We start from the raw sequence: 14,072 nt of genomic DNA, 5'->3' as shown, positions 1-14,072 counted from the left end.
AGTGATGGGGTGCTACGCCAGATGACCTGGCCTCCTCAGTCACCAGACCTGAACCCAATCGAGATGGTTTGGGGTGAGCTGGAGAGCAGAGTGAAGGCAAAAGGGCCAACAAGTGCTAAGCACCTCTGGGAACTCCTTCAAGATTGTTGGAAGACCATTTCTGGTGACTACTTCTTGAAGCTCATCAAGAGAATGCCAAGAGTGTGCAAAACAGTCATCAAAGCAAAAGGTGGCTACTTTGAAGAACCTAGAATATAAGACATATTTTCAGTTGTTTCACTCTTTTTTGTTAAGTATATAATTCCACATGTGTTAATTCATAGTTTTGATGCCTCCAGTGTGAATGTACAATTTTCAAAGTCATAAAAATATAGAAAAATCTTTAAATGAGAAGGTGTGTACAAACTTTTGGTCTGTACTGTATATATATATATATATATATATATATATATATATATATATATATACAGTACAGACCAAACGTTTGGACACACTTTCTCATTTAAAGATTTTTCTGTATTTTCATGACTATGAAAATTGTACATTCACACTGAAGGCATCAAAACTATGAATTAACACATGTGGAATTATATACTTAACAAAAAAGTGTGAAACAACTGAAAATATGTCTTATATTCTAGGTTCTTCAAAGTAGCCACCTTTTGCTTTGATGACTGCTTTGCACACGCTTGGCATTCTCTTGATGAGCTTCAAGAGGTAGTCAGAGCGAGGACAGCAGCACACAGGGGGAGGGAGGCGTAGCACCACAACAGGCGCCGCACGCCAGAATCGGCGACAGACTTTGACACACCAACATTTAACTCCCCTGATGATCCACTTATGTGAGGAAACGCGTCGGGAATGTGTCTTTTGCACGGCTGGAGGCTGAGTATGCTAAGGAGCCCTGGTCTGTGAGCTAATGAGAACACTGGAGGTTATTGACATCAAAATGGTGAGACTGTTCCATTGCTATAGTGACTCTCTAAATGAACCATTATATGTCATACTCAGTTTGTTGCTTCTCTCAGCTGGTTTATTTCTATTGATCACCCATCTCTTAGTGAATTCGGTGGGTTAGTTGTTTATTAATATTTACCTGTGTCATTCAACACTCCTATCACTTAGTGAGGTGTATGTCCAATGCAGGTTGGCAAATAGTTCTTGCACTCATGGTCCCTGTGACCTTTTTATTAAGTCTCTGAGTTATTTTAGCTGTAATAATAAAAGTTAGATTTTAACTTTTCTCACCACTTTCTTGCAGTATTATATTATCCACAACAGGCAGGAAGAAGCAGTGTGGTGGCCGCAGACAAAAGGTGGGAAAGCGTTCCTCGTAACGCCAACACGACCGAAGTTGCCAGTACAACTGTTAGGTCTTCGCAAGTCTAGTTATTTTCTAAAGACTCTGCAGATAACCCTGAAAAGGCCATTTGCACCACCTGCCAGGTCAGCATCAGCAGGGGTAGCAAAACTAGCAGCCTGACCACCACCAGCATGATCAGGCACATGGCAGCAAACCACCCGACTAAGTAGGCCAAACCCCAGGGTCCAGCAACAGTGTCTGCGGATGACCTCACTGCTTGTTCCACTTTTGAGCGTGCACGCCAATCTCCTGTCCATAGCGCATGCCAAGATGCCCCCCGCCCTGCACCTGTCGTTGAACATTCTCAACTAGCACCATCAGCAAGCACTTCCACGTCCTTGTCCCAGCGCAGCGTTTAGTTGTCCCTACCCCAGTCCTTGGAATGCAAGTGAAAATACGCAGCCAACGCCCCACAGGCCACACTGCTAAATACACACATTTCGTGAATGCTTGCGCTCGAAATGTTGCCTTTCACAGCGCCTGCACCTCCTCCTCCTCCACAGCCTCCATCTCCGAAATGACCACATCAGTCGCAAGCTGGAAGCACTGCAGTACTGCCTCGGCCTAGCGGCAATAGGCTATGCTGAAGCTAATATGCTTAGGTGAAAAACCGCACAACGCTGAAAAGCTATGGACAGCTCTGAAAGAGCAGGCAGATCTGTGGCTGACACCGCTGACCCTACAGCCAGGCATGGTCGTGTGTGACAATGGCCGGAACCTGGTGGCGGCTGTGAGGCGAGGCGAGCTCACAATCGTACCATGCCTGGCCCATGAGCTTAACCTCGTGGTTCAACGGTTTCTCAAAACCTAACCGGATCTGTCGGATCTGCTTGTCAAAGTACGCCGCCAGTGTGCCCATTTTAGAAAGTCAGCTACAGCTTCTGCCGCCATTGCCGTGCTTTAGCAGCATTTGCCGCTTCCTGCTCACCGACTGATCTGCGATGCCCCCACACGTTGGAACTCTACACTGCAGATGTTGGGAAGGATTTGTGAGCAGAAGAGGGCAGTTGTTGACTACCAGCATCAACAATGCTGTCGGTATTCAGGTCAGACTCCACACATAAAACCTCAGGAGTGGACATGGATGTCAGATACTTGTACCATCCTCCAAAACTTTGACGACTCCACCAAGACGGTGAGCGGCGATGACGCCATAATTAGCATCACCATCCTGCTTCTCTGTCTTCTGAAACGCTCTCTGCTCACAATTAAAGAGGATGCATTGCAGGCGGAGCACGATGAGATGGAGCAAGGAACCATACAGACTGATTCCACACAGCCCAGCCTCATTTCATCCTAACGTGGATTGGGTGACAATGAGGAAGAGGAGGAGGAAGAACAGGAGCTAGTTTCCTGCGCTATAGACAGTACTACCTGCACAACTGTCATACCATCTTTTCAGCATGGATGGTCTGAGGACAGGGAGGAAGAGGAAGAGGAGGAGGATGAGGAGAAGAGCATGGTCAGTCATCCTCTTGGTGAGCACACGGAAGTCTTGCCTCTTTGCCGTCTGGCACACATGGCTGAGTTTATGTTACACTGCCTTTCTCGTGACCCTCGCGTAGTCCAAATTTTGGGTGGCAGACATTACTAGTTGGTGACACTTCTAGACCCACGCTACAAGGAGAACTTTCTGTCTCTTATTGCCTTGCAGGACAAGCCTAATAAAATGGGGCAGTACTAGAAGGCCCTTGTTGCGGAATTATTTAAAAAATTCCCATCTGAAAACGCTGGTGGCAGAGGTCACAGTTCGTTGGACAACAAAGGAGTACAGGCAAGAGAGACACAAATGCAATCCAGCAGAGGCAGGGGAACACTGTCAAAGTTCTGGGACAGTTTTCTCAGACCCTCCCATCGCACAGGCCCTGAGGTGCGGGGTATTCTCCCAAGGAAGGAAAATTTTCGGAAGATGATGAAGGAGTACCTTGCTGACCGTACCAACGTCCTTCGTGATTCCTCTGTGCCTTATAATGATTGGGTATCCAAGCTGGACACGTGGCATGAACTGACTCTCTAGGCCTTGGAGGTCCTGTCCTGCCCTGCCGCTAGCGTTTTGTTAGAATGGGTTTTTAGTGCCACTTGTGGAATTATAACTGATAGGCGCATCTGACTGTCAACTGAAAATGCTGACAGGCTGACTCTTATAAAAATGAACAAGGGCTGGATTGGGCCTGATTTCTCAACACCACCGAATGATAGAAGTGTAACATAAACTCAAATACAGTGTCTTTTTTTTTGGGAGGTCTAACTCTATTTCCATGCACCTCTGTCTTCACACCCAGACATGGGTATACGCTTCCTGATTTTGTCTATTTGCTCTTGTCCTCCTCGTTCTCCGCATCCACATCCTCCACCACCATATCACCACCATATGTGGCATATCAACATATCTACGTCTGTTGCAAGGGGCATTTGAGTTCCTCCAAATTTTTGGCAGCCGTTGCTTCACTGCATAGGCAAACATTATGGGAGACACACTTCCTAATAATGGGAACATTGTTTTCAGGAGGCCCTCCGACCTCTACATCTCTTGTAAGGAGCATTGGAGTTCCTCCAAATTTTAGGCAGCCGTTGCTTCACTGCATAGGCAAACAGTATGGGAGACCCACTTCCTAATAATGGGAGCATTTTTTGCAGGAGGCCCTCCGACCTCTACATCTCTTGCAAGGGGCATTAAAGTTCCTCTAAATTTTTGGCAGCCGTTGCTTCACTGCATGGGCAAACAGTATGGGAGGCACACTTCCTAATAATGGGAGCATTTTTTGCAGGAGGCCCTCCGACCTCTACAACTCTTGCAAGGGGCATTGGAGTTCCTCTAAATTTTTGGAAGCCGTTGCTTCACTGCATAACCTTTAACTGAATAGCAGACCCTCTCCTTTCTAATGGGAACATGTCGTACTTGTTACTGTGGCCCAGCTGTATGTGTCTTTAAATTCTTAGTGGGGTTTTTCATAAATTTTGGAAGCCGTTGGACTCACTGCATACCCTATAACTGAATAGCAGACCCTCTCCTTTCTAATGCGAACATGTTGTTAATGTGGCCCAGCTGTATGTATCTTTAAATTGTTAGTGGGGTTTTTCCAAAATTTTGGCAGCTCTTGCAGTCACACCATGGGCATTACCACTATAGGAGACCTGCTCCTTTATAATGGGAACATTTTTTTTTACTGAGACCCTCCTCTACGTCTCTTCAAAGGGTTATTGGGTTGCGTCCAAATTTTTGGCAGCCCTTGAAGTCATTGCATACGCAATAACGGTATAGGAGACCCACTCGTTAATAATGGGAGCAAAGCATAGCCGACTGCTGGCCCTTTAAGAATAGTAAGGGCCGCCTGATGGCAGGATGTGTCTGATGATGTGTCACACGCCACATGGCCAGATAAGGTTGTAAAATGTTAAAATTACATTTCCTGGTGAATGCATTTGTCTTAGTTGAAAGCAATGCAGAAGTGCAAAAACGCATCAAAAACGCAACGTTTGAACATAGCCCAAGGTGTGGAGGAGCATTTTTGTTTTTGGTTATTTATTTTGCCTTATATACAAGTCATTACCCTGGAAATGTTGTTCTTTAACATATTTCCCAGGAAAATCCATTTTGGTTTCATTTTTGTATGTTTTATTGTGAGTCCGTAAAAGTGGCGTAATACTCTGACAACGTTGTTGATGGCAGTGATCTGGGAGTCAGAGATGCTTCCAGGGGTCTTCCCCATGCTGATCCGATGTTATTTGAGCAAGTTTCCCATAGACTTACATTGGGCTCGTTGCTCGGGTCGAGCACCCGAGTATTCCAATGTGCTCGATCCGAGCAATGAGTACCTGAGCATTTTTGTGCTCGCTCATCACTAGTTGGAACACTTCTGCCGGTAAAATATCAAAATGTTTTACCATAAAAAAAGGACATTTTATATAGGGGATTTCCACTTCAATGTAGATTTGCTTACATAGAGTAAATGCGACTCAATAAATTTTATATTATTAATTATTACATAACAGCAGTGACCTGGGTCAGAAATGCTTCCAGGGATCTTTATAATGCTGTTCCCGTGTCATTTGAGCACTGTTCCCATCGATTTGGGCAATTTGTAGGCCCTCTGCAGACCGCCGGGGGGATCCGCCTGAAAAATGCTCGAGTTTCCCATAGACTTATATTGGGCTCGTTATTCGGTCCGAGCACTCGAGCATTCCAATTTGCTCGACTCGAACAATGAGTACCCGAGCATTTTAGTGCTCGCTCATCACTAATTGTAACACATAATTACAAGCAGCAACCGGGAGGACATTATACAGCTGAAACGTGAAGCTGGGTGAAATAGAACAATGGCTAGAAAGTAACAGCATTGTCTGTCTGTGTCTCTCTGCCTCTCTCTTACAGTGTTCCTCCTCACAGTCTTTCCAAAATCTTCAATCTTCAATGGGCAGCATGTAATCTAATCCATTAGTGAGCTGCTAGTCTGCCTTATCTTAAGCAAGCCAAATTTTTGTTGTTTTTCTGAGTGTATGTTGAGATTTGCTGGTGGGGGAGGAAAAGTGGCTCATAAGTGGAGAAATAAGCATATATCTCTGATTACAAAGTTTCTTGTAATTGCTTGTATTTTTGATTTATGCAAAACTTGTTGAAATGACAGTGACCAGTTAAAGGGGTTGTCTTCTTGAAAAAAAGTTTTGCCTACCAGCTCAGTTTGTTATATAAATGCAAGCAGCACTTTTTTCTTAACCTCCCCAGGCCCAACGCTCTTTTTTCAGTGGAACCCTGAACTCTTGTTTGGCTCATGCCATCCACATTGGAAGAGCTCCTGTAGTGCTTTTGACATGATGTCACTTCTGCAGCCTATACACAATCACAGGAGTAACAGAAAGACCAGGGCAGGCAATTACATTATATGGAAGGCAATGTGTTTTTTTTAACAATTAACTGAACTGGCAGGCAAAAGTTTTCTGAAAGGGGCCATCTGTACTAAAGAGGATGTGTCACCAGATCAGAAGTGGACAATTTTTGCTCTTATTTTACTCCTGCTGCTCCCCGGATTATTAATTTTTTAGTTTTTTTAAATCCACCATACAATTCCAGAGATATGAGACTTTATATTTAGCTTTAATTTTTATATTCTTTACTAAAGGTGCATAGCACAAAGGATTCCCTGTGGATGTGTTTTTAGCCCAGTCTGCATGGTAAACCTGTGAGCATTGGTAAAGACCATAAAAATGAGCACTAAATAAAAAAGTCCATATTTCAGGAACCATACGATGGATTTAAACAAAATGAAAAAATTGCATACCCAGGGGAGCAGCGCGAATCAAGTAAGAACAAAAAGTGCCCACTTTTAGCCTTATAACAGGTCCCCTTTAAGCCTTCCCTGTTATTTGTCACTTCATACCTATTTTGCTTGGTTTAGAAAGTCAGACTGTATATGCAGACTATATAAAACCAAGCCTAGGAGGAGAAATTCAGTTCACCACATCCATACATATTAATCAAACATTAGACAACTTAACTAGAAGAAGCAATAATGGCAAAGACTGTGACAAAATGAATACATTTTTTTTACATCAATCTCATAAGTATTTGAGTACCTGCATCTTCTGTGAATGTCAAAGAAAAATCTTCATATTTTGAAAGGTCAAATTCTACTCTTGCACGAGCCATCCCTTTATTCTGAAGCATAAATGGTATAGCTTGGGTGGAGTTTACATACACCCCAGGAAAAAGGAATGAGCCCTGAAAGTTAAAAAAAAAACAGTTTACAAATCAACAAAAAGTAACCGTAGAGCTCAGTGGCATAACCACTTGTTCCAATGTAACCATGCGATATTCTGGCATTATTTTCAAAATCACAGCAGAAATATAATTAAGTAACTGCTATAGAGTAAATCTCTGAGTTAGTATATACAGAACAGTCACCTACTTATGCACAAGAAAATAAAATACGAAAATAAAGAGGAATAAAAGAAAAATTATGTTTAAGTATCTCGTTTCTGGTTTCAATTAATATAGATAAAATATAGGTGACACATGCCCTTTACCACAAAGTTTGACTCTAGTCTTTAACCATGAATGCACTTTTTTTTAATGAAGAGGGGCTGATTGGATCGACTGATCGATCTATTTATTTATTGATATAGCTATCTATTCATTTATTTATCTTTTTATTTATCTATTTAATTATTAATTATTATTTATTATGCTCACTTACATAGCACCATTAATTTTGCAGCACTTTACAGAAATCATCACTGTCCCCATTGGGGCTCACAATCTAAATTCCCTATCATTATGTCTTTGGAGTGTGGGAGGAAACCCACACAAACACGGGGAGAAGATACAAACTCCTTGCAGAGTTGTCCTTGGTGGGATTTGAACCCAGGACCCCAGCGCTGCAAGGCTGCAGTGCTAACCACTGAGATAAGCTCTTATAAAATCACGATTTATGCATCAATTTCTTTCAGTTCATCATTCAAACTATTTTAAGCTTCCCCTTCCTTTAGAAATATAAGAGCATCTGAGCATTCTATGTGGCTTGGGGCTTAGTATTTCTTCATAAGTATTACTCTTGTAACCTGACAAGTTATTTAGATGTTAATAATGCTGCTCTACAAATCTGCTCTTTTCAGACATTACAATACTTTACTGGTGACTTCTCAGGGTTATCCATGAGGAACAGACACAATTTCAGCTAAATTCCTTTGAACACCAAATTATGTACAAATGCATTTATTTGTCTCAAGCAATCAGAGTGAAATGCGCTTCATCGTGTTATTTCTTCAGCACTGCAATACGCACTTTATTTTTTGGCCAAATTATAAGAAATGCCTGACGGAATTTTAGTAAATGTCCAATACATGTCACAATAAATGGAGGCAAAGCTCCTACTTACTACAGAAATGTCTACTTCTGATGGCACAACCAATCCTCCAATTCTTAGTTCTAGAGACTTTGCATTCCGCACCGATACCTTGACAGGGAAGAGTAATACATGTTATACAATCAGAGGCAGGTTGATACCTAGCAAAACCCACAGGAAAATGGATGCAATACTTTAACGACATGTTAAAAAGTTTATATTGCTTTAGATATGATATGTAGGCAGGGGTGTACATGGAAATCAGGGGGCCACATAGCAGAAGTTCTAATCGACCCCCGCACCCCTCCCCAAAAAAAAAGAAAATAATATACAGAAGAGCATATCTCACAACTTTGCAGCCCTAACAAAGGATTTTTTTCTCCTATTGAAGCCGAAGATTCCCTTTTTATTGCCCCCATAAAGTATGATGCCAACAAAAGTGCCCCCGAAACACAGTATAACACCCACACAGTGAATTCCTACATCACACCTTCCAGATGCACAGTATGATGACCTTACTATACCCACCAGGCAAAGTATGATGACCCCAACACAGTATGATGCCCCAAATGTGACCCCAACACAGCCATCCACACAATGTGATGGGTACCACACAGTATGTTGGCCTCAACACAAAAGTTCACACTGTATAATGGTCCCCACATAGACCTCCACATTGCATAATGGTCCCCACATATCCCTCCACACTGTATAATGGTCCCCACATAGCCCTCCACACTGTATAATGGCCCCCACATAACCCTGTAAACAGTATAATGGCCCCCACATAACCCTGCGAACAGTATAATGCCCCCCAGATAGCTCTCCTAACAGTATAATGCATGTCATACATAGCCTTCTATATAATATAATGGGCCCCACATAGCCTTCCATATAATGTAATTGCCCCACATTGCCCTCCATATAATGTAATGGCTCCAGATAGCCTACCATATACAGTGACGAGCAAAAGGGTAACAATGTTTTGAACTTTTGACTTTCAGGCTCCATATCTCGCCATCCACTATTGCTTCTAATGTGAGACTATCATCATTTTATAGACAATCATCTTGGCTATCTCATACATAAATTTGACCTGCAACTATTATGCATATGATTAATTATGCAGATTATTTTCATGTCACTACATCGTTACTGTTTTGCTCCTGGTGGTGGAAAAATCTTTTTCTTCCTGTATACTACAAAATACAACCTATTCTCACATTCCCTAACAGCTCAGTGTATTATTAGGTTGATTCCCAAGTGAAAGGTCACTGGTTCAAATCAAGGATCAGCCATGAAGAAGATTTTCCCAAGAAAAGAGAAATAGCACTGCAATCAGGGCCTCAGCCACTACATTATACTGCTCTCAGACAACATAGCAAAAACCTTCTGACAGATCCCATTTAAGGGAAATTGTCCATAGTCCAAAGCAAAGGCAATTGTTTATTTGTATGTTCCGTATGTATGGTTTTCATGTCCATATGTTCGTAAATTACATTTTTGTCATCCGTATGAAATCGTTTTTTACACAAATAAAAAAATAATATAAAGCCCTATTCAATTGCTTATAAAATCTTTACAATGGATCCATTATAAATGGATAACATACAGGATGAGAAGACAAGTCACACATTTGTTGCAATTTCAGATGCAACGATTTACGTCTAAATCAGAAAAAAAAATTGAATAATAATACTAAATGGGTCAATATGCTTTACCAGCAAATGCAATACATATATACCTCAATCCTAGTGTCAAATTTCATGACTGTCCTTGGTGTGAAGAAGATTGTTAGCGCAGCATGGCCTCCAACAGGGATAACTCCTTGTGATGGAGTAATGGTCATGCCAGGCAAAGGACTAATATCCACAACCTGTAAGGGGAAAGAAACAAAGAAGTACTTAATATATTTGTATGAAAAATGGCAAAATCTCTTGGAAGTGGATATACTGTAGATAGAGATACTGGATAGATAGATAGATAGATAGATAGATAGATAGATAGATAGATAGATAGATAGATAGATAGATAGATAGATAGATAGATAACAAGGCATTGTGCATATATATATATATATATATATATATATATATATATATACAGTACAGACCAAACGTTTGGACACACCTTCTCATTTAAAGATTTTTCTGTATTTTCATGACTATGAAAATTATACATTCACACTGAAGGCAACAAAACTATGAATTAACACATGTGGAATTATATACTTAACAAAAAAGTGTGAAACAACTGAAAATATGTCTTATATTCTAGGTTCTTCAAAGTAGCCACCTTTTGCTTTGATGACTGCTTTGCACACTCTTGGCATTCTCTTGATGAGCTTCAAGAGGTAGTCACCGGAAATGGTTTTCACTTCACAGGTGTGCCCTGTCAAGTTTAATAAGTGGGATTTCTTGCCTTATAAATGGGGTTTGGACCATCAGTTGTGTTGTGCAGAAGTCAGGTGGATACACAGCTGATAGTCCTACTGAATAGACTGGTAGAATTTGTATTATGGCAAGAAAAAAGCAGCTAAGTAAAGAAAAACGAGTGGCCATCATTACTTTAAGAAATGAAGGTCAGTCAGTCCGAAAAATTGGGCAAACTTTGAATGTGTCCCCAAGTGCAGTTGCAAAAACCGTTGAGGACCGCCCCAGGAAAGGAAGACCAAGAGTCACCTCTGCTTCTGAGGACAAGTTTATCCGAGTCACCAGCCTCAGAAATCGCAGGTTAACAGCAGCTCATATTTGAGACCAGGTCAATGCCACACAGAGTTCTAGCAGCAGACACATCTCTACAACAACTGTTAAGAGGAGACTTTGTGCAGCAGGCCTTCAGGGTAAAATAGCTGCTAGGAAACCACTGCTAAGGACAGGCAACAAGCAGAAGAGACTTGTTTGGGCTAAAGAACACAAGGAATGGACATTAGACCAATGTAAATCTATGCTTTGGCCTCATGAGTCCAAATTTGAGATCTTTGGTTCCAACCACCGTGTCTTTGTGTGACGCAGAAAAGGTGAACGGATGGGCTCTACATGCCTGGTTCCCACCGTGAAGCATGGAGGAGGAGGTGTGATGGTGTGGGGGTGCTTTGCTGGTGACACTGTTGGGGATTTATTCAAAATTGAAGGCATACTGAACCAGCATGGCTACCACAGCATCTTGCAGCGGCATGCTATTCCATCCGGTTTGCGTTTAGTTGGACCATCATTTATTTTTCAACAGGACAATGACCCCAAACACACCTCCAGGCTGTGTAAGGGCTATTTGACCAAGAAGGAGAGTGATGGGGTGCTATGCCAGATGACCTGGCCTCCACAGTCACCAGACCTGAACCCAATCGAGATGGTTTGGGGTGAGCTGGACCGCAGAGTGAAGGCAAAAGGGCCAACAAGTGCTAAGCATCTCTGGGAACTCCTTCAAGATTGTTGGAAGACCATTTCCGGTGACTACCTCTGGAAGCTCATCAAGAGAATGCCAAGAGTGTGCAAAGCAGTCAAAGCAAAAGGTGGCTACTTTGAAGAACCTAGAATATAAGACATATTTTCAGTTGTTTCACACTTTTTTGTTAAGTATATAATTCCACATGTGTTAATTCATAGTTTTGATGCCTTCAATGTGAATGTACAATTTTCATAGTCATGAAATTACAGAAAAATCTTTAAATGAGAAGGTGTGCCCAAACTTTTGGTCTGTACTGTATATATTTATATATATATATATATATATATATATATATATATATATATATAAAAATAATATGTTTTAACATATTTTAACTATTATGCTTAGTATATCAGCTTTTATGACAGTTATAGGTAATTGTTTAGGTAAAGATTGTACAATTCCAGCTTCTTACTGATATGACTTAGGCAGCGACCACAGTATTTCAACGCCTCTTTTTTAAGTTATTTGTCAGGTCCTCAATTTCATTGCTACAATACCAGAATTCTGGCGCTGTTTATGTCTCCCATTAACCAGTTATCCAAACTTGATCATTGACAAGTATTATTGTACCAAAACCCAAGGCTGGCACTATTGTGGATACAACGGTCATTACTACTGAACTGATTATGGTCTTCGTTGTATTGACTTTACATAGTAATATTACATCCACATAAGCCAGAACACTCCATCTGTCTTTCTCAGATCTCGGTATATTCATCTGCATCTCCTTCCTTGTAAATTCTAGTGACCCACCTTGCTTTTTTCTCATATCATTATTATTGACGTTTGCTTGTGTTTATTAACTATATTACACATTTTACTATAGGCCATTTTATTTTACTAACAATATAGTTTGAAAAATGGCACTATGGTTGCCACCCTTATATAGACACTATAGGCCTGATTCATTAAAGTGAATCTGTCATTAGATTTTTGCCACCTAATCCCGAGAGAAGTATGATGTAGAGACAGAGCTTTTGATTCCAGTGATGTGTCACTTAATGGGCTGTTTTCTGTAGTTTTGATAATATCACTGTTTTATCAGCAGTAGATTATCACTAGAGGACAATCTGCCATGTAGTTCTCCATATAGCTACTGATTGGCAGCTTTCTGTCTATGCACAGTATACACAGAAAGCTGGCAATCAGTGGTATGGGTAGAGTTATAAGAGCTCCGCATTCAGAAAACTGGTAGATCTTCAGCACATAAAACAGTGACTTAAACAAAACTGCAACAAGCAGCTCAGTAAGAGATACATTGCTGGATTCAGGGTCTATTCCTCTACATTATGTTTATCTCAGATGGGGTAGTAAAACCCTGGTGACAGATTTTATATGATTGACGTACGCCAATCTTGATAAAGGCACCATTGGCGTAAAATGCACCTAATTCATTGGGAGGCAGATGTCACTTAATGAATTAGGTGCATCTGGCACCACCACCAGAAATGTTTCTCCACCCAGGAGCTGGACCACATTTCTGATGTTAGTTAAGCCACTAAAGTGCTATAAATTTTGATAAATTTGCCGGTTAGGTCTCACCATGCCCTGTCCTGCCCAACCTCCGGCCGCTCTGGAGGCTCTATGCTTCTTAGCATGAAATACATGCTGACATGACTGTGATTCTACAGCACACCTAAATAGGTTTAATGGTTACCTGAAAGTATGCATGGTTCACTCCAGTGTTCTGAATAATGGCCGTCTTAACGGTCGATAGGCCAAGTGGAGCATGATGGAAAAGAATTCTTTGCTCAGTAAACTGGACATTTGTCGAGCCAAGCTGTAAATGAAGGAAAAATCATTAGATTCTCCAAATCACCATTTCCAGGCAATGCTTTTATTGGAAGCTAAGATAGCATACAATCCATGACGCTTTGGTTACCTCTGCAATGCATTTCAGCTTGTGTGTATTTCGCTGTTGTACACAGAGATTGAATTCGCCTGTGTCTGGTGAGCCGAATCCTGGATGCCAAACAACTTCACATTCAAGGTCTTCATATGCATCAACAATGCCTAATAGGAATCAATCACAAAGTAAATCAAATATAGCCCTGATTATTAGTAAACAGCAAAATTAATCAGTCTGCAAGGAAATATAAGAAGCAAAAGAGAACATCTCATGAAATCTGAACTAAAATTAAAGAAATCTAAATTATTCCCCCACACTCATTTACCATATGTATGTGTAATGCAGGTGCCGGAATGTAACGCAAAGAGACACAAGGCGAGCCGGAATGTAACGCACAGAGACACAAGGCGAGGACAGTCAAAGATGGATATAAACAGTTTATATATATGTATATATATATATATATATATATATATATATAGTACAGACCAAAAGTTTGGACACACCTTCTCATTTAAAGATTTTTCTGTATTTTCATGACTATAAAAATTGTACATTCACACTGAAGGCA

The 14,072-nt window shown here is 41.0% G+C and overlaps 1 protein-coding gene across 2 annotated transcripts in view; it reads right to left on the bottom strand.

Annotated features, from left to right (window-relative positions):
• Positions 1 to 14,072, bottom strand: part of CFAP47 (cilia and flagella associated protein 47) — a 1,117,227-nt gene that overhangs the window by 976,390 nt on the left and 126,765 nt on the right. For both annotated transcript variants that reach the window (XM_073664712.1, XM_073664711.1), the window contains exons 17-21: positions 13,535 to 13,665; positions 13,310 to 13,432; positions 9,947 to 10,078; positions 8,236 to 8,313; positions 6,935 to 7,079 (exon numbers count right to left, since the gene is read on the bottom strand). In XM_073664712.1, coding sequence (XP_073520813.1) covers positions 6,935 to 7,079; positions 8,236 to 8,313; positions 9,947 to 10,078; positions 13,310 to 13,432; positions 13,535 to 13,665 — 609 coding nt within the window. The remainder of the gene's footprint in view (positions 1 to 6,934; positions 7,080 to 8,235; positions 8,314 to 9,946; positions 10,079 to 13,309; positions 13,433 to 13,534; positions 13,666 to 14,072) is intronic.

This window comes from Phyllobates terribilis, unplaced genomic scaffold (genome assembly GCF_046119375.1).
Source record: "Phyllobates terribilis strain yellow unplaced genomic scaffold, ASM4611937v1 Scaffold_2__4_contigs__length_985480577, whole genome shotgun sequence".
NCBI classification, from domain to species: domain Eukaryota; kingdom Metazoa; phylum Chordata; class Amphibia; order Anura; family Dendrobatidae; genus Phyllobates; species Phyllobates terribilis.
The sequence above is the reverse complement of the archived record's forward strand: the minus strand, read 5'-3'. Positions and strand labels throughout refer to the sequence as shown.